The sequence below is a fragment of the Syngnathus scovelli genome, unplaced genomic scaffold (genome assembly GCF_024217435.2).
Source record: "Syngnathus scovelli strain Florida unplaced genomic scaffold, RoL_Ssco_1.2 HiC_scaffold_24, whole genome shotgun sequence".
Lineage (NCBI taxonomy): Eukaryota > Metazoa > Chordata > Actinopteri > Syngnathiformes > Syngnathidae > Syngnathus > Syngnathus scovelli.
In genome coordinates, this window is record NW_026061333.1 from 585,063 (window position 1) to 607,148 (window position 22,086).

Below are 22,086 nucleotides of genomic sequence, written 5' to 3' on the forward strand. Positions count from 1 at the left end.
TTGACTAACAATATTGCTTTAAGCTGTTACAGAATACATTTTTAGCCAAGCAAAGAAATCAAAAAGTAAAAATCACATTTGTGCGTCCATGCGTGACTCACAATCCGACACCGTGTTCCTGTTTTATTTCTATTTTAACTTGCTTAGCTTATTTTGGCCCCTTTTTTGGTCTCATGTTTTGGTCTGGCGCCATCTTTTGGACAAATTTGGAATTTCAGCTCTGCCAATTTATTCCTGTGAACAATCCATATTTTACCATTTGCACCATCTCTTCCCCCCATGTTACATGACAGTAGAAATGGGTCACTATCAAAGCAGAGTAGCAGATCTGGAGTCAGCGCTGAAGCAACAAGGACAGGTAAGCTTATCAATGAGCACACCTTTTTCTCAGACAAAATAGCTACATTCTTCAGTCACTCATTCGTCTGGCATTACTGGACCAACACCCCCCCCCCCCCCCCCCCCCCTGAACGTGGCTGGGAAAATGTGGAGAAAAGCAAATGTCATTTTCCAGTCAACCAAAGAATTTGTGGATGGCGCCGCGGATGGCTGCCACGGTGAGTCGCTCTCTGTTTCTTTGTCTTATTTTGTGTGTTTTCTGTGTCTTCTGCTGTCCATCCCGGATCACTTTTACTAGAGAAGCACTGTTAAACATCGGTCAGTCTTCTTCTGGTATTTTCTCTCCTGTTCTCTTTGATTCAGATTGTTTGTCGGAGATTTTAGCCGGAGCGGCGGTGCTATACAAGCTAGCGCGACGGCGGCGACGCGGAAAACGAGCGGGAGCCCTCGTAAAGCTGAGGCAAAGAGGGTTCCGTTCTGCCCTACCGTCAATTCATCTGGCGAATGTCCGCTCCCTGGCGAACAAGATGGACGAACTGCTGCTCCTCACTTCAAGGAACACGGACTTCAGCAGATCCGCCGCGCTGTGTTTTGTTGAGACGTGGCTTAGCGAACGAACCCCCCACCACGCCATGGAGTTAGCTGGGTTTCGGCTAACGCGTGCAGATCGCAGCGCGGAGCTCTCCGGAAAATCAAAGGGAGGTGGTCTCTGTTTCTACATTAATGAACGTTGGTGTACCGATGTCATGGTGTTGAAAGAGTTTTGCAGCCCTCTCCTAGAAACACTTTTCATAAACTGCCGGCCGTTCTATTCACCACGGGAGTTCTCCTCGATCGTCATGGCGGCTGTTTACATCCCACCACACGCACGTGCGAGTGAAGCCACGCAGATGCTGGCTGACCAGGTGACAGATATGGAGAAACTTCTACCAAATTCACTAATCATTGTTCTGGGTGATCTTAACAGGGCGAACCTCGCACACGAACTCCCCAGATACAGACAGCACATAACGTGTCCCACCAGAGGGGCACAGACACTGGACCACTGCTACACCGTAATTAAGGATGCATACCACTCTGTGGCTCGTGCAGCTTTAGGACTCTCGGACCACTGTCTAGTTCATCTGGTCCCTGCCTACAGACAGAAACTAAAAACTTCTAAGCCTGTGGTGAGGACTGTCAGGAAGTGGACAGTGGAGTCAAGGCAGGACCTCCAAGCCTGCTTTGACTGCACCGATTGGAGTGTTTTTGATGCTGCAAATTCAGACTTGCATGAACTCACTGACACTGTCACATCATACATCAGTTTTTGTGAGGATCTGTGTGTGCAGACTAAGACCTTCTGCACGTACAACAACGACAAACCTTGGTTTACACCGAACCTTAGGAGGCTGCGCAAAGTCAAGGAGGAGGCCTACAGGAGCGGCGACCGGGACCTGTTCAAGCAGACCAGAAACACACTGAACCGAGAGGTCAGGAAAGCCAGGAGGTGTTACGGGGAGAGCCTGGAGAGACACCTCTCTGCCAATCCTGATCCCTCAACAGTGTGGAAAGGCCTGCAGAGCATCACGGGCTTCAAGAAACGAACCCCCCGTCCTGTGGAGAGCCCAAGGCTCGCTGACCAGCTAAACAGGTTCTACTGCAGGTTTGATCGGTCCTCCCACACAACGGGACCTCCTGCAGCACAATCCACACAATCCACATACTCACCTCCCCCCACAACTGCTCTGTCCACACCTCCATCACCGTGGTCACCGACTCTCTCTCTTGCAGAGGCCGCGCCCGCACTCCAGATTCGCGAGGAGGAAGTGCGCCAGATGTTCCGGAGACAAAAGATCAGGAAGGCACCGGGCCCAGACGGCGTGTCACCTTCCTGCTTGAAAGTCTGCGCTGAGCAGCTGGCGCCCACCTTTGCACGGATCTTCAACCGTTCCCTGGAGCTGTGTGAGGTGCCCTCGTGCTTCAAGAGCTCCACCATCGTTCCAGTGGCCAAGAAGCCCGCCATCACAGGTATGAATGACTATAGACCTGTTGCACTGACATCTGTGGTCATGAAATCTTTCGAGAGGTTAGTACTGAACCACCTGAAGGATGTCACGGGCCCCCTGCTGGACCCCCACCAGTTTGCCTACCGGGCAAACAGGTCGGTAGATGATGCGGTCAACATGGGACTGCACTACATCCTGCAACACCTGGACACCCCAGGAAAGTACGCCAGGATCCTGTTTGTGGACTTCAGCTCGGCGTTCAACACCATCGCTCCTGACATCCTCCAACAGAAGCTCATCCAGCTTGCGGTGCCTGCCTCCACCTGTCAGTGGATCACCAGCTTCCTGACCAACAGGAGACAGCGTGTGAGGCTGGGGAGCATCACATCTGACACCCTGACTACCAACACTGGAGCCCCTCAGGGATGCGTCCTCTCCCCACTGCTCTTCTCCCTCTACACCAACGATTTCTCCGCAAGTGACTCTTCCGTGAAGCTCCTGAAGTATGCAGACGACACCACTCTCATCGGACTGATCCAGAACGGTGATGAGACTGCGTACAGACAGGAGGTGGAGCGGCTGGTCCACTGGTGCAGCCAAAACCACCTGGACCTGAACCCGCTCAAGACCGTGGAGATGACAGTGGACTTCAGGCGAGGCCCTTCACCACTTTCACCCCTCACTATCCGCAGTAATACTATTCTCTCCACAGACACCTTCAAGTTCCTGGGAACCACAATCTCTCGGGACCTGAAATGGACCGGCCACATAGACTCTGTCCGCAAGAAGGCCCAGCAGAGGCTGTACTTCCTGAGACAGCTCAAGAAGTTCAACCTGCCACGGGAGCTGCTGAAGACCTTCTACACTGCCATCATCCAGTCTGTCCTCTGCACCTCCATCACTGTCTGGTTTGGATCGGCCTCCAAACAAGACAAGCACAGACTGCAACGGACAATAAGGACTGCAGAAAAGATAATTGGAATCAACCTCCCATCTATCCAAGACTTGTACCTGTCCAGGACCAGGAAACGTGCAAGTGACATCTCAACAGACCCTTCGCACCCAGGTTGCAGCCTGTTTGAACTACTCCCCTCCGGACGCCGTTATAGAGCTCTGTACACTAAAACCAGCAGACACAGAGACAGCTTCTTTCCCCAGGCTGTCGCTCTGATGAACTCACACCACTCTTAGAGTCTCAGAGTCATTACTGTGCAATAACATCCCGCTTGCCACACCTTTTTTGTCTACACTGTTTGTACTATGTGTCCTCTCTGCATCCATTGCAGCCTGGTCATCCTAGAAGAGGGACCCTCCCATCTGTGGTCTCTTCTCAAGGTTTCTCATTTCCCCTAGCTGGAGTTTTGAGTTTTTTCCTTGCCCTCTTGGGAGTTTAAGATCAGGGGGTGTTTGAGAATATCTTTCGTTCTTCACATGTCCTGAGTGTTGTTGTTAGTCACCTAAATGTTGAACAGAGGCTGTGATTTACCGAAGTCAAATTCCTTGTTTGGCACGCTCTAACATGGCGAATAAAAAACTCTTGAATCTTGAATGAAAATGACACAACATTCCAAAGCTGTCCACGCGTTTGTCTCTTCTAGAATGTCAAGTGGGTGGAGGAGAAGCAGCTGCTGCGTCAGAGCAATCAGCAGTTGGCCGAAAAGGTGACGGAAAGAAAGGCGCTGGGCGGAGTCGCTTGGCGTCACACCCGTCCGGAAGCCCCGCAGATGAGGTCTGACTGTCTTTTCAGGTCAGGCGGATGGAGGCGGAAGAAGCGCGTCTGAAAGAGCACATCCAGGATATCCGAGACCAAAACGAACTGCTTGAGTTCCGCATCCTGGAGCTGGAGGTGGGAAGACTCGCACAAGCGTTTTGAGGCCAGAGATGTGACGGACGGACGGACGGACGGACGGACGGATGCATGCCTCTGCCTTTCAGGAGAGGGAGTGGCGCTCCCCCGTCTTGAAGTTTCTGCAAGTCCGTTTCCCAGACGGCCTCAGCCCTTTGCAGATCTACTGCGAGGCCGACGGCGTGAGCGTACGTAAGGCGTCCCTCGCAACCCTAACCTTAACCTGAGGTCCCAGAACACCTTACATTGCTCCTTGCGACTTTCCCCAGGACATCGTCATCAGTGATCTGATGAAGAAGCTGGACATCCTGGGCGATAACGCCGTAAGTGTATGTCGAACTCCTTATGTTCGCACTCCACGAGACTCGGCGGCTCAAATGTGACTTTTGGAAGGCTTTGCGCTGAAAGAACCTTGTTGACGCTGTGCCTTTGGGCTCTTGCAGAATCTCACCAACGAGGAGCAGGTGGTCGTGATTCACGCCAGGACCCTTCCCACCCTAGCCGAGAAGGTAACGCGCACGTCCACGCACGCTCTCGCATTCTGCTTATGTGACAGCAGCCTTTCCTCAGTGGTTAGAATACATCAAAGTGACCAAGTCAGCACTTCAACAGAAGATGTTGGACATTGAAAGTGAGAAGGTAGACAGACACGCGACATCAGCCAAGGGGAACTCGGGGCAATGTGCCCCAACAATTCTGACCTTGAGCTGTGCTAGGATATGTTCTGCAACCAGAAGGGCTACCTGGATGAAGAGTTGGACTTCAGGAAGCGTTCCATGGACCAGGCTCATAAGGTAAGCCGCCCTCAAATCTCCCGCCGGACTACTGATGGACGAGGATTGCGGCCCAGAGGATCATGGAGCTGGAGGCCATGTTGTACGAGGCGCTACCGCAGCGGGACTGCCCCGCCACGGACGGCGAAAAAGCCAGCCACGCTGGCGTGAATGACGTGCTGACGGCGGATCAGAGACAAGAGCTTAGGAGCGCCGTGGACCAATGGAAGCGAGCCCTGATGTGGGAGTTGAGGGAGCGCGACGCTTGCATCCTCCAAGAGAGAATGGATCTGCTGCACAGCGCGCAACAGGTAAGGGCCCAAAGCCAGCCCGGCACTTACTTGCACGCTTACTGGCTTTTGAAGGCTACTTTCCATTTGTCCGTCCTAGAGGAACAAAGAGCTGAAAGAATTCATCGAAGCTCACAAGAGACAAATCAAACAATTGGAGGAGAAGTTTCTGTTTCTCTTTCTAGTCTTCTCCTTGGCCTTCATTCTGTGGCCCTAACACCAGCTGGTGAGTGAGCTCCAGCGGCACCGCACTCGACACCTCCGATACACTGCCAGCCGGTCTCAGACGTTGGCAGACGCTCCGATGCCGACGTATACCCCCCGCCACGGTGACAGAGGCACCGCGTCACACCGGCGCTCATCCAATCAGAAGGCAGGAAAGGCAAATTCACATGCAGGGCACTCTTGAACCAGAAGAGAGCGCCACAAAAAACGGTTGTTGCCCCAAACGCGCACTAAAAAGGGTCAGAATAACAAGAGTCCCACCGGCCAGCCGGGGCCACCCGTCCATCCATTTCTTCAGGGGGGGAAAAAATTGGAGTCACCGGTGAGTACATTTTGCATTTAGCTCTGCTTTTCTGCTTCTGTCTTCAAGTGTGTGGCATCCTGCGACCAAAGATTCAGCCAACCCCAAAGCGGTTGACCTCAACGTCCCACCACCATTCCTACCAGAGCTGGTGACGTGATGCTTTGGACATCCTTCCGTCTCAGATGCCCAAAAGTACTCTTTGCCACATCTGCGGCAATACGGTGTCTTTTCAAAGGTGCAAATAAATCCAGCGTGGGCGGAACACGCACGTCTTCGGTTTTTCCCGCTTTGTTTGTGTGACAGCTGTTGTGAAAATTTTACACAAATAAAGTTGTATAGTACAGGTTTGGCCAAGCCGCAACTCCCGAACCGCATGCGGCTCTTTTATGTTCATATCAACATTTGTGTGTGTGTGTGTAGGTGTGTGTGTGTGTGTGGGGGGGGGGGGGGGGGGGGGGGTTGTGCGTGTTGGCTTCACTTGAGTTCAATTTAGTATTTTCGTCAAAAGCGCATGTGGTGAAATTCCACAAAGTAGGATGGGCAAACACATTCCAGTAAACTATTAGTGTCAATTGGGCTCTCGAAATGGCAGGGAAAAGATGCACAGCAAAACGAAAATATGTAGATGAACACAGGACGTTTTTATCAGAGTGGGAAAGTTTCTATTTTTTGTTGAACGTGATGGCAAACCATTCTGCCTGATACGTCAGACCTCAGCGCATTTCAAAGATTCAAATCTTCAGCGCCATGCACTTCAGCTCACTCCATGCTAACATTGATCAGGCGTCGAACCCGCAACATCATGCTTAAGAGGTGGACATGCTAACCAGTGCGCCATTATGTCAACGCATAACAACTGTAAGAACTTCCGCCGGAATTCAAATCCGCGGGGAGAGTTAACTTGTTTAAAAGGGAGTGGGCAGAAGAATTATTTAATTTATTTAAATCTATTTGGAGTGTGCGCCATTATGTCAATGCATAACAACTGTAAGTCTACTAAACAAAACAGCGGTTGCTATATGACGTCTGCCACGTCGTGGTCACGTGACGCGGACGTGACGTCGACGCCTACTTTACATCCCACCGATCACAGGACCCCTCGGCTGCATAACCGCGCCCCCTTCCCAACCAATCGGATTTGCTATACGCGAAAACGACGCCAATGGGCGGGCTCTTCCGCCAGAATTTAAATCCGTGGGCGTGGCTCGCAACAGGAAGTAGGAAAATGGCGATGTTGACAAAGACACAGCGGATGGTAACATACGACTAACGAGAGAAATATTTTTATTTTCTGCTTGCAACTGGACCGTCCAGAGCGTACACGGTAAGTACAACTCATCGTTTTTAAAAAGAAGTATTTTTGTTGCCCTGAAAAGCGAGTGAGTGTGGCGTTTGGGGGGAACGTCGAATTTCGACGATTCTTTCTGGTCAACGGTTGTAAATGATTGCGTTGATTAAAAAAGAAAACTTGATGTAACTCTACTTTTAACTGCCGTTTCAGATAAGCGGGTATTACGTCGCAGTCATGTGCCGCGGATATGACGTAATTGGCTGACCTTCCACCAAAATTCAAATCTGTTGGCGCGATGGCCGTGAGCCACTGAGCAACGACGAATATCAACAGAAATATCTTTATTTTCTGCTTGCAACTGGACCGTCTACAGCGTACACGGTAAGTAACACTCATTGTGTTTAAAGAGATTTACGTTTGTAATAGCAACGTGTAGCTGAGGCGCTAGCAGAAGTGTAGCCGCGTTGCGTTGTACGTGTGAATATTGGTCCAGGCGAAATGTTAATGTTTAATTTCATTCCTTTAGGTTCCACGATGTTTGTTGGCTGCAAGTTTTCCACTGCAAGAAGAGGCTCGTATCATTGACCAGGAGCGAGCTACAACGGTGAGTAGCCATAACATTTATGTTAAACACTTCCTATTTCATGTCTAACAGTACTTGATTTAACAAATAACCATAAATAAATACAGTGTGGGCACTGAAGTTAACATATGTGATTATACTGCCTAATCTGTCACCGAGTATATTGTTGCAAAGTAATATAAGATCCAAAGTTGTAATTCAGAATAGTTTTCAAAAGAAGGCCATTAGAATTATATACAAGTCTGATTACCCTGAACATAACAACAAGCTATTAATTAAATCACAAATTCTTCAATTCAAAGATTTGGTAGATTATCAGAATAATAATGTCTAACAGTAATTGATTTAACACATCACGATAAGTAGATTGAGTGTGGGCACTCTCAAGTTAACATATGTGATTATACTGCCTAATCTGTTACAGAGTATGTTGTTGCCAAGTAATGTAGAATAGATCCAAAGTAGTAATCCAGAATAGTTTTGAAAAGGCCATTAGAATAATAAACAAATCTGATTACCTTGAACATAATAGTTAAGTGTTGAATATGTCCTATGAAGTCAAAATTTGGCACCATCATGTGGTGAAATTTGGAATTGCATCACATCCAATTTTGCCTGGGAATAAACAGATTAAATAAATCTTAGACTTAAATAAGCCACTCCTTCTCAAACAAGTAAACTCTGCCCATTTTGCGCAGTAGATGTTCTGTTAATATCTAGTATTTATACAAAGTCATAATTTAAATTGCTTTTAACCTTCATTCATCGCTTCAACCAACATTACTCGCTCTTATTACCAACTTGTATCGATTTAACTGAGCGTTTAATACTTCCTATCAGGTCTCAAGTCAAGATTTGGCAAAATACAATTTCAGCAAATCCAATTTTGCCAGGCAACAAAAAGAGATTAAATAAACTAAATAAGTCTTCTTCCCATTAAATAAATCAGAAAAGTCTGTCTTGCAACCAGTCCTCTTCAAACAAGTAAAGTCTGCCCGTTTTGTGCCGTAGATTTTGTGTCTATGCCTAGTATTTATACAAAATCATAATTTAAACGACTTCATTCCTTCATTCACTTTGGAAATTTGGAATTGCAGCAAATCGAATTTTGCCAGGGAACAAAAATAGATCAATTAAACTAAATAAGTCTTCTTCCCATTAAATAAATTAAAAAAGTCTGTCTTGTAACCAGTCCTTTTCAAACAAGTAAAGTCTGCCCATTTTGTGCCGTAGATTTTGTGTTTATGCCTAGTATTTATACAAAATCATAATTTAAAGGATTTCATTCCTTCATTCACTTTGGAAATTTGGAATTGCAGCACGTCAAATTTTGCCTGGGAAGAAAAGTAGATTAAATAAATTTAATAAGTCTTACTACTTCCCAATAAATAAATTAAATACGTCTTACTTGTTCCCACTCCTTTTCAAAAAAGTAGTTTAAAACGAGGGCCCTTCACTCAACCTTTAACCTCAACACCGCACGTCACATTGTGTTGTATCTGTGAATGTTGGTTGTGGCCAAATGATAGTTTTCTTTCATTCGTTTAGGTTCCACGGTGTTTGTTGGCTATATGTTTTCCACTGTCAGAAGGATGAAAATACAAAGTACAACGCTTGGACGTGGGCGACGACGTCACCGGTGAGTCCTTCCTTCCTATTTATTTACCTTCTAGGTGCTAGGTGCCGCACTGAACAACATTATGCCGCACTGAACAACATTATGCCGCACTGAACAACACCATGCCGCACTGAACAACACCATGCCGCACTGAACAACATTATGCCGCACTGAACACCATGCCGCACTGAACAACACCATCCCGCACTGAACAACACCATCCCGCACTGAACAACACCATCCCGCACTGAACAACACCATGCCGCACTGAACAACACCATGCCGCACTGAACAACACCATGCCGCACTGAACAACACCATGCCGCACTGAACAACACCATGCCGCACTGAACAACACCATGCCGCACTGAACAACACCATGCCGCACTGAACAACACCATCCCGCACTGAACAACATTATGCCGCACTGAACAACATTATGCCGCACTGAACAACATTATGCCGCACTGAACAACATTATGCCGCACTGAACAACATTATGCCGCACTGAAAAACACCATGCCGCACTGAACAACACCATGCCGCACTGAACAACACCATGTCGCACTGAACAACACCATGCCGCACTGAACAACACCATGCCGCACTGAACAGCACCATGCCGCACTGAACAACACCATGCCGCACTGAACAACACCATGCCGCACTGAACAGCACCATGCCGCACTGAACAGCACCATGCTGCACTGAACAGCACCATGCCGCACTGAACAACACCATGCCGCACTGAACAACACCATGCCGCACTGAACAACATTACGCCGCACTAAACAACATTACGCCGCACTGAACAACACCATGCCGCACTTAACACCATGCCGCACTGAACAACACCATGCCGCACTGAACAACACCATTCCGCCCTGAACAACACCATGCTGCACTGAACAACACGACGCCGCACTGAACAACACCATGCCGCACTGAACAACACCATGCCGCACTGAACAACACCATGCCGCACTGAACAACACCATGCCGCACTGAACAACACCATGCCGCACTGAACAACACCATGCCGCACTGAACAACACCATGCCGCACTGAACAACACCATGCCGCACTGAACAACACCATGCCGCACTGAACAACATTATGCCGCACTGAACAACACCATGCCGCACTGAACAACACCATGCCGCACTGAACAACACCATCCCGCACTGGACAACACCATCCCGCACTGAACACCATCCCGCACTGAACAACACCATGCCGCACTGAACAAATCCATGCCGCACTGAACAACACCATGCCGAACAACACCATGCCGCACTGAACAACACCATGCCGCACTGAACAACACCATCCCGCACTGAACAACACCATCCCGCACTGAACAACACCATCCCGCACTGAACAACACCATCCCGCACTGAACAACACCATTCCGCACTGAACAACACCATGCCGCACTGAACAACACCATGCCAAACTGAACAACACCATCCCGCACTGAACAACACCATCCCGCACTGAACAACACCATCCCGCACTGAACAACACCATCCCGCACTGAACAACACCATCCCGCACTGAACAACACCATGCCGCACTGAACTACACCATGCCGCACTGAACTACACCATGCCGCACTGAACTACACCATGCCGCACTGAACAACATTATGCCCCACTGAACAACAATATACCGCACTGAACAACATTATGCCGCACTGAACAACATTATGCCGCACTGAACAACACCATGCCGCACTGAACAACATTATGCCGCACTGAACAACATTATGCCGCACTGAACACCATGCCGCACTGAACAACACCATCCCGCACTGAACAACACCATGCCGCACTGAACAACACCATGCCGCACTGAACAACACCATGCCGCACTGAACAACACCATGCCGCACTGAACAACACCATGCCGCACTGAACAACACCATGCCGCACTGAACAACACCATCCCGCACTAAACAACACCATGCCGCACTGAACAACATTATGCTGCACTGAACAACATTATGCCGCACTGAACAACATTATGCCGCACTGAACAACATCATGTCGCACTGAACAACACCATGCCGCACTGAACAACACCATGCCGCACTGAACAACACCATCCCGCACTGAACAACACCATGCCGCACTGAACTACACCATGCCGCACTGAACAACACCATGCCGCACTGAACTACACCATGCCGCACTGAACTACACCATGCCGCACTGAACAACACCATGCCGCACTGAACAACACCATGCCGCACTGAACAACACCATGCCGCACTGAACAACACCATGCCGCACTGAACAACACCATGCCGCACTGAACAACACCATGCCGCACTGAACAACACCATGCCGCACTGAACAACACCATCCCGCACTGAACAACACCATGCAGCACTGAACAACACCATGCAGCACTGAACAACATTATACCGCACTGAACAACACCATGCAGCACTGAACAACACCATGCAGCACTGAACAACATTATACCGCACTGAACAACATTATGCCGCACTGAACAACATTATGCCGCACTGAACAACACCATGCCGCACTGAACAACATTATGCCGCACTGAACAACATTATGCCGCACTGAACACCATGCCGCACTGAACAACACCATCCCGCACTGAACAACACCATCCCGCACTGAACAACACCATGCCGCACTGAACAACACCATGCCGCACTGAACAACACCATGCCGCACTGAACAACACCATGCCGCACTGAACAACACCATGCCGCACTGAACAACACCATGCCGCACTGAACAACACCATGCCGCACTGAACAACACCATCCCGCACTGAACAACATTATGCCGCACTGAACAACTTTATGCCGCACTGAACAACATTATGCCGCACTGAACAACATTATGCCGCACTGAACAACATTATGCCGCACTGAAAAACACCATGCCGCACTGAACAACACCATGCCGCACTGAACAACACCGTGCCGCACTGAACAACACCATGCCGCACTGAACAACACCATGCCGCACTGAACAACACCATGCCGCACTGAACAGCACCATGCCGCACTGAACAGCACCATGCCGCACTGAACAGCACCATGCCGCACTGAACAACACCATGCCGCACTGAACAACACCATGCCGCACTGAACAACACCATGCCGCACTGAACAACACCATGCCCCACTGAACAACATTACGCCGCACTGAACAACACCATGCCGCACTTAACAACACCATGCCGCACTGAACAACACCATGCCGCACTGAACAACACCATTCCGCACTGAACAACACCATGCTGCACTGAACAACACGACACCGCACTGAACAACACGACGCCGCACTGAACAACACCATGCCGCACTGAACAACACCATGCCGCACTGAACAACACCATGCCGCACTGAACAACACCATGCCGCACTGAACAACACCATGCCGCACTGAACAACACCATGCCGCACTGAACAACACCATCCCGCACTGAACAACACCATGCCGCACTGAACAACATTATGCCGCACTGAACAACATTATGCCGCACTGAACAACATTATGCCGCACTGAACAACATCATGTCGCACTGAACAACACCATGTCGCACTGAACAACACCATGCCGCACTGAACAACACCATCCCGCACTGAACAACACCATGCCGCACTGAACTACACAATGCCGCACTGAACTACACCATGCCGCACTGAACTACACCATGCCGCACTGAACAACACCATGCCGCACTGAACAACACCATGCCGCACTGAACAACACCATGCCGCACTGAACAACACCATGCCGCACTGAACAACACCATGCCGCACTGAACAACACCATGCCGCACTGAACAACACCATCCCGCACTGAACAACACCATGCCGCACTGAACAACATTATGCCCCACTGAACAACAATATACCGCACTGAACAACAATATACCGCACTGAACAACATTATGCCGCACTGAACAACACCATGCCGCACTGAACAACATTATGCCGCACTGAACAACATTTTGCCGCACTGAACACCATGCCGCACTGAACACCATGCCGCACTGAACAACACCATGCCGCACTGAACAACACCATGCCGCACTGAACAACACCATGCCGCACTGAACAACACCATGCCGCACTGAACAACACCATCCCGCACTAAACAACACCATGCCGCACTGAACAACACCATGCCGCACTGAACAACACCATCCCGCACTGAACAACACCATGCCGCACTGAACAACACCATGCCGCACTGAACAACACCATGCCGCACTGAACAACACCATGCCGCACTGAACAACACCATGCCGCACTGAACAACACCATGCCGCACTGAACAACACCATCCCGCACTGAACAACACCATCCCGCACTGAACAACATTATGCCGCACTGAACAACATTATGCCGCACTGAACAACATTATGCCGCACTGAACAACATCATGTCGCACTGAACAACACCATGCCGCACTGAACAACACCATGCCCCACTGAACAACATTACGCCGCACTGAACAATATTATGCCGCACTGAACAACACCATGCCGCACTGAACAACACCATGCCGCACTGAACAACACCATGCCGCACTGAACAACACCATGCCGCACTGAACAACACCATGCCGCACTGAACAACACCATGCCGCACTGAACAACAACATGCCGCACTGAACAACAACATGCCGCACTGAACAACACGACGCCGCACTGAACAACACTACGCCGCACAGAACAACACGACGCCGCACAGAATAACACAATACCGCACAGAACAACACCATGCCGCACAAACAGTTTTAGATAATATTACGTCGCAGTCATGCGACGCGGACATGACGTCAATAGGCGGAACTCATGGCAAAATTATAATCCGTGGGCGTGGCTTGCAACAGGAAGTAGGAAAGCGGCAATGCTGGCAAACAAGACACAGCGGTTAGTAACACGACGACTAACAAGACAAATATTTTTGTTTTCAGCTTGCAACTTGACCGTCTAGAGCGTACAAGGTAATTACAACTCATTGTTTTGAAAAATATGTTTTTTTGTTGGCCTGAAAAGCGAGGCAGTGTGGCATTTGGGAGGAACGTCGAACTCGGCGTCTGCTTCCAGCCACAGACGCCAAATTTCGACGATTATTTCGACTGGTCAACGTTTGTAAATTATTGCGTTGATTAAAAACTTTATTTAACTCTACTCTTAACTTTGCCGTTTCAGATATGCGGGTATTACACCGCGGAAATGACGTCAATAGGCTGAACTCTGGCCAAAATTCAAATCTGTGGGCGCAATGGCCTTGAGCGAGACAACGGATACAAACACGACGATTATCAACAGAAATATCTTTATTTTCTGCTTGCAAGTGGACCGTCTAGAGCGTACACGGTAAGTACAACTCATTGTGTTTTAAAAGATTTATGTTTGTGTAGTTTGCGTTGCGTTGTATCTGTGAATGTTGGTTGAGGCTAAATGTTAATGTTTAATTTCCTTCCTTTAGGTTCCACGGTGTTTGTTGGCTGTATGTTTTCCACTGCAAGAAGAGGCTCGTATCATTGACCAGCAGGAGCTACAATGGTGAGTACCCCTTTCGTCGTCCATTTATGTTAAACACTTCCTGTTTCATGTCTAACAGTACTCGATTTAACAAATAACCATAAATAAATACAGTGTGGGCAGTCAAGTTAACATATGTGATTATCCTGCCTAATATGTTTATCACAAATATGTCACTAATATGTTTATTTGTTTATCACAACACCTTTGGACCTTCAGCAATCGATTATTTCCCTTCATCTACATAGAGACAGAACGATGGTGTCTTAAACATCTCATTCATTTCACCAAATAACTTCACGCAGGTGGATAACGGCCGTCTCGGTCACGCTATGTTGCGTGATGCAGTTTTGAAGAACCAAATGCATTTATTCAATGAATAAGTCAAGCTAGATCTATGTTTATGATGTTGTACGTTACGGTACCGATTGAAGTTGAGTCCGAAGCCAGTGGAAAACAGCGCTGCGTTTGTGCTCTCCAGGTACAAATGTTGTGATCTCTGACTGACGACCGGGCGAGACTCGAGTAAGAGATGTCCAAACGAGCTCCGGCAGGGCGGGTCAAGGCGGAGCGAACGGACGCCTTTCAGGCCGCCAATGACGAGCTGAGAGCCAAACTGATGGACGTCCAGTTAGAACTTCAGCAGGAGAAGAACAAGGTGAAAACCTCAACAGACAGACACTGCCTTCCTCCCTGCCTGCTTCCCTGCCTGCCTCCCTGCCTGCCTCCCTGCCTGCCTGCCTCCCTGCTTGCCTCCCTCCCGCCCTCCCTCCCTCCCTCCCTCCCAGTTTCCCCGATGTAGATTTGACATGCGTGTGCCATGACTGTGTCAGCCTACGTCAACAAATGCACCGAGGACGTCAGCACCACTAAGAATATCATCACCCGGGGCAACCAACGACCCTGGATGACTGAGGAGGTACGTCAAACGCTACGAGCGCGGAACTCTGCCTTCAAGTCTGGCGACAAGGAGACACTGAGGACAGCGAGAGCCAACTTGAACCGTGCCATCAGGGTAGCGAAGCGAGACCACAGTCGAAAAATTCAGGATCGTTTCCACGACGCCAACAACACCAGGAGTATGTGGCAAGGCATACGGGCGATTACAGACTACAACTCACCCTCCCCCCCCGGTGGGTGAAGTTGATGCTGACTTTCTAAATGGTCTAAATAACTTCTTTGGGAGGTTCGAGGCACTAAACGGCACTCCAGCAGTTAAAACTGTCCCCCATCAGGAAGAGGAGGTACTCTGCCTTGACTCCGCCGATGTGTTGAAGACCCTGAGGAGAGTCAACCCCCGTAAGGCCCCTGGCCCCGACAACATTCCTGGGCGTGTGTTCAGGGAATGTGCAAGTCAGCTGGCTGGGGTCATCACAGACATTTTTAACACCTCGCTGGGCCAAGCCACAGTGCCAGCGTGCTTTAAGACTGCCTCCATCATTCCGGTGCCGAAGAAACCTCAAATCACCTCATTTAATGATTACCGGCCTGTTGCACTGACTCCGGTCATGATGAAGTGCTTCGAACGGCTGCTTAAAGATCACATCGTTTCCAGACTCCCCCCATTATTTGACCCGTTCCAGTTTGCCGACCGGCAAAACCGCTCCACTCAGGACGCCATCTCCTCCGTTCTTCACCTGAGCCTGGCTCACCTGGAGGAGAAGAACACCCATGTTCGGATGCTGTTCCTGGACTTCAGCTCAGCGTTTAACACCATCATCCCACAGCATCTAGTAGGAAAATTGGAACACCTGGGCTTCAACACCCCCCTTCGCAACTGGCTGCTAGACTTCCTCACCAACAGACCTCAGTCAGTCCGGGTCGGACAGAACACCTCTGATGTCATCACCCTCAGCACAGGCTCCCCTCAGGGCTGCGTCCTGAGCCCCCTGCTGTTCACCCTGATGACACACGACTGCGTCCCCAGGTTCACCACCAATCACATCGTGAAGTTCGCAGACGACACAACGGCGGTGGGGCTCATCAGAGACAACAACGACCTGGACTACAGAGAGGAGGTGGAGCAGCTGGTGGGCTGGTGCAGAGACAACAGCCTGATCCTGAATGTGGAGAAGATGAAGGAGATCATCGTCGACTTCAGGAAAAACCAGCCTCACCACGCTCCACTGATCATCAACAGCTCAGCTGTGGAGGTGGTCAGCAGCACCAAATTCCTGGGGGTCCACATCACAGAAGACCTCACCTGGACTATGAACACTACGGCACTGATCAAGAGGGCACAGAAGCGCTTGTACTTCCTGCGGAGGATGAGGAGAGCCCACCTGCCCCCACCCATCATGAGGACGTTCTACAGGAGCACCATAGAGAGCATTCTGACAAGCTGACTCTCTGTGTGGTGTGGAGGCTGCACCGCCTCCGATTGGAAGAACGTGAGGAGAGTGGTGAGGACAGCAGAGAGGATCATAGGGGCTCCTCTTCCCTCCATTCAGGACATTTCATCTCAGCGCTGCATGTCCCGTGCCCGTAACATCATCAATGACCCATCACAACCCCACCATGGACTGTTCTCCCTGCTGCCCTCTGGGAAGAGGTTTCGCACAATCCGCTGCAGGTCCACCAGGTTCTGCAACAGCTTTTTCCCTGCTGTCATCAGACTGTTGAACATTAGAACTGTTGAGCTCTAAACTGAACTCTGCATCACACATTCACAGAACTGTACTTTATGACACTACGGACCTCTATCTTGCACTATCTCGCACTACCAACTTTACTGAACTTGTGTAAACCCTTTAAATAGAAGTTTAATACATGGTTTAGCATTCCTCTGCACACTCTTGAATACTGTTTTGCCTACTTGCACTATTGCATAATTAGCACTGCTGCACTTTATACTTATTTGTAATATATATATATATACAGTATATGTATATATATATATTTTCATAGGATATGTTACTTCTATTCAACTGCAATATCACTACTTTGTTGTAAGCCGTGTGCAACGAAATTTCGTTTTGTATGCACCATGTGCAGACAAGATGACAATAAAGTTTGTCTAAGTCATGTCAGGTCAGCTGTCTGGAGAGAGAGAGAAGTCAGGACCTGCGGGCGGAGCACCACCGTGCCACCGCCGCCATGACGGAACTCAAAAGCAAACTCCATGAGGAGAAGCAGAAAGAGTTAGCCGTTACCAGGGAAACATTACTGCGGCAGCATGAAATGGAGCTGATGAGAGTGATCAAAATCAAAGATGGAGAGATCCAGCGACTGAATGCCTTGGTCCTCAGCCTGAGGGACGGCTCCATGGACAAGGTGATCCGCTCAATCCGTGTCTGACTATCCGCACGCCACGTCGGGCTCCGATGCGGCCGCTACCGTATTGTGTAGCTTGTCCTCAGTAAGCGTCGCGGCGCTCCTACGCTCTGCTAGCCCAGACCAGCGGAGGGGACTACGACGCCGAGAAGGAGATCAAGGTGGCGCCCCTTCCCGCAACCCCCGGCCGGGTCGCAGCCTCCCCGTTCTCACCCAGCCTCGGGTGTTCTCTGGTCTGAAAGGAGGAGGAGGAGCCTCCCTCCTCCTCCTTTCAGACCAGAGAAAAGCTGATGGTAGTGTCAAACGCACCTCTTTCAATAATCACTCTTCCCTTAAATATCTACGAAAGTTATTTAATTCTCTAACATGTTCGGAGTTACTTTTTACGCGGCCCGTCAAAAGGGGAAACGGGCCTGCGCCCTTCAAATAATTAAATTACTTTCAGTTCTACACCAAACCGATAATCCGATTCAAACACTTCCGTTAATTTATTCAGACGAAGCAAACTTTCAAACGGATTGAAATTCACTCGTGTCTCAAATAACTACGAAAGTTATTCAATTCTCTAAAATTGTCTGATGTTACTTTTATTTATTACGGTCCTATGTTATACCATAATAACCCCCCGCACATTAATCAAATTGTCAAATCAACCCCGAACCATCGATTGTACATTCAGTACAAATCAGCGCACAACAAAGTAGATGAATATACACAACACATTTATTGAAGAAACATGAAATAGAATTACAAATCTTAATCACTCCAGAAACCGAACAATTTCACCCACTGATACCTGTGTTAATAAAATCATTCAATCCCAGAACAATTCGATTGCAAAACACAGTTCATGAAAGAGGGAATCAATTTTTAGCCAAGCAAAGAAATCAAGAAGTAAAAATCACATTTGTGCTTCTCCAAACAATTTATGTCACGCCACTATTCTCATAGTGACGGGTCCCTTGATCGAATTGACTAACAATATTGCTTTAAGCTGTTACAGAATACATTTTTAGCCAAGCAAAGAAATCAAAAAGTAAAAATCACATTTGTGCGTCCATGCGTGACTCACAATCCGACACCGTGTTCCTGTTTTATTTCTATTTTAACTTGCTTAGCTTATTTTGGCCCCTTTTTTGGTCTCATGTTTTGGTCTGGCGCCATCTTTTGGACAAATTTGGAATTTCAGCTCTGCCAATTTATTCCTGTGAACAATCCATATTTTACCATTTGCACCATCTCTTCCCCCCATGTTACATGACAGTAGAAATGGGTCACTATCAAAGCAGAGTAGCAGATCTGGAGTCAGCGCTGAAGCAACAAGGACAGGTAAGCTTATCAATGAGCACACCTTTTTCTCAGACAAAATAGCTACATTCTTCAGTCACTCATTCGTCTGGCATTACTGGACCAACACCCCCCCCCCCCCCCCCCCCCCCCCCCTGAACGTGGCTGGGAAAATGTGGAGAAAAGCAAATGTCATTTTCCAGTCAACCAAAGAATTTGTGGATGAAAATGACACAACATTCCAAAGCTGTCCACGCGTTTGTCTCTTCTAGAATGTCAAGTGGGTGGAGAAGAAGCAGCTGCTGCGTCAGAGCAATCAGCAGTTGGCCGAAAAGGTGACGGAAAGAAAGGCGCTGGGCGGAGTCGCTTGGCGTCACACCCGTCCGGAAGCCCCACAGATGAGGTCTGACTGTCTTTTCAGGTCAGGCGGATGGAGGCGGAAGAAGCGCGTCTGAAAGAGCACATCCAGGATATCCGAGACCAAAACGAACTGCTTGAGTTCCGCATCCTGGAGCTGGAGGTGGGAAGACTCGCACAAGCGTTTTGAGGCCAGAGATGTGACGGACGGACGGACGGACGGACGGATGCATGCCTCTGCCTTTCAGGAGAGGGAGTGGCGCTCCCCCGTCTTGAAGTTTCTGCAAGTCCGTTTCCCAGACGGCCTCAGCCCTTTGCAGATCTACTGCGAGGCCGACGGCGTGAGCGTACGTAAGGCGTCCCTCGCAACCCTAACCTTAACCTGAGGTCCCAGAACACCTTACATTGCTCCTTGCGCCTTTCCCCAGGACATCGTCATCAGTGATCTGATGAAGAAGCTGGACATCCTGGGCGATAACGCCGTAAGTGTATGTCGAACTCCTTATGTTCGCACTCCACGAGACTCGGCGGCTCAAATGTGACTTTTGGAAGGCTTTGCGCTGAAAGAACCTTGTTGACGCTGTGCCTTTGGGCTCTTGCAGAATCTCACCAACGAGGAGCAGGTGGTCGTGATTCACGCCAGGACCCTTCCCACCCTAGCCGAGAAGGTAACGCGCACGTCCACGCACGCTCTCGCATTCTGCTTATGTGACAGCAGCCTTTCCTCAGTGGTTAGAATACATCAAAGTGACCAAGTCAGCACTTCAACAGAAGATGTTGGACATTGAAAGTGAGAAGGTAGACAGACACGCGACATCAGCCAAGGGGAACTCGGGGCAATGTGCCCCAACAATTCTGACCTTGAGCTGTGCTAGGATATGTTCTGCAACCAGAAGGGCTACCTGGATGAAGAGTTGGACTTCAGGAAGCGTTCCATGGACCAGGCTCATAAGGTAAGCCGCCCTCAAATCTCCCGCCGGACTACTGATGGACGAGGATTGCGGCCCAGAGGATCATGGAGCTGGAGGCCATGTTGTACGAGGCGCTACCGCAGCGGGACTGCCCCGCCACGGACGGCGAAAAAGCCAGCCACGCTGGCGTGAATGACGTGCTGACGGCGGATCAGAGACAAGAGCTTAGGAGCGCCGTGGACCAATGGAAGCGAGCCCTGATGTGGGAGTTGAGGGAGCGCGACGCTTGCATCCTCCAAGAGAGAATGGATCTGCTGCACAGCGCGCAACAGGTAAGGGCCCAAAGCCAGCCCGGCACTTACTTGCACGCTTACTGGCTTTTGAAGGCTACTTTCCATTTGTCCGTCCTAGAGGAACAAAGAGCTGAAAGAATTCATCGAAGCTCAGAAGAGACAAATCAAACAATTGGAGGAGAAGTTTCTGTTTCTCTTTCTAGTCTTCTCCTTGGCCTTCATTCTGTGGCCCTAACACCAGCTGGTGAGTGAGCTCCAGCGGCACCGCACTCGACACCTCCGATACACTGCCAGCCGGTCTCAGACGTTGGCAGACGCTCCGATGCCGACGTATACCCCCCGCCACGGTGACAGAGGCACCGCGTCACACCGGCGCTCATCCAATCAGAAGGCAGGAAAGGCAAATTCACATGCAGGGCACTCTTGAACCAGAAGAGAGCGCCACAAAAAACGGTTGTTGCCCCAAACGCGCACTAAAAAGGGTCAGAATAACAAGAGTCCCACCGGCCAGCCGGGGCCACCCGTCCATCCATTTCTTCAGGGGGGGAAAAAATTGGAGTCACCGGTGAGTACATTTTGCATTTAGCTCTGCTTTTCTGCTTCTGTCTTCAAGTGTGTGGCATCCTGCGACCAAAGATTCAGCCAACCCCAAAGCGGTTGACCTCAACGTCCCACCACCATTCCTACCAGAGCAGGTGACGTGATGCTTTGGACATCCTTCCGTCTCAGATGCCCAAAAGTACTCTTTGCCACATCTGCGGCAATACGGTGTCTTTTCAAAGGTGCAAATAAATCCAGCGTGGGCGGAACACGCACGTCTTCGGTTTTTCCCGCTTTGTTTGTGTGACAGCTGTTGTGAAAATTTTACACAAATAAAGTTGTATAGTACAGGTTTGGCCAAGCCGCAACTCCCGAACCGCATGCGGCTCTTTTATGTTCATATCAACATTTGTGTGTGTGTGTGTAGGTGTGTGTGTGTGTGTGTGGGGGGGGGGGGGGGGGGGGGTTGTGCGTGTTGGCTTCACTTGAGTTCAATTTAGTATTTTCGTCAAAAGCGCATGTGGTGAAATTCCACAAAGTAGGATGGGCAAACACATTCCAGTAAACTATTAGTGTCAATTGGGCTCTCGAAATGGCAGGGAAAAGATGCACAGCAAAACG

General features: G+C 49.5%; 1 protein-coding gene across 1 annotated transcript; it reads left to right on the forward strand.

Annotated features, from left to right (window-relative positions):
- Positions 1-538: 538 nt before the first annotated feature.
- LOC137839899 (uncharacterized) lies at positions 539-3,561 on the forward strand. The gene is made up of 2 exons (XM_068649719.1): positions 539-2,980; positions 3,040-3,561. The coding sequence occupies exons 1-2, from the start codon at positions 546-548 to the stop codon at positions 3,365-3,367; spliced, it is 2,763 nt and encodes a 920-aa protein (XP_068505820.1). The 5' UTR covers positions 539-545; the 3' UTR covers positions 3,368-3,561.
- Positions 3,562-22,086: the final 18,525 nt, after the last annotated feature.

What these genes read in the sequence shown, in the direction of transcription:
- LOC137839899 (XM_068649719.1), top strand. Translation starts at nt 546, where the DNA reads ATGGCTGCCACGGTGAGTCGCTCTCTGTTTCTTTGTCTTATTTTGTGT. An exon ending in GAGATGACAGTGGACTTCAG is followed by an intron (nt 2,981 to 3,039) that starts GCGAGGCCCTTC and finishes TTCTCTCCACAG; the next exon opens with ACACCTTCAAGTTCCTGGGA.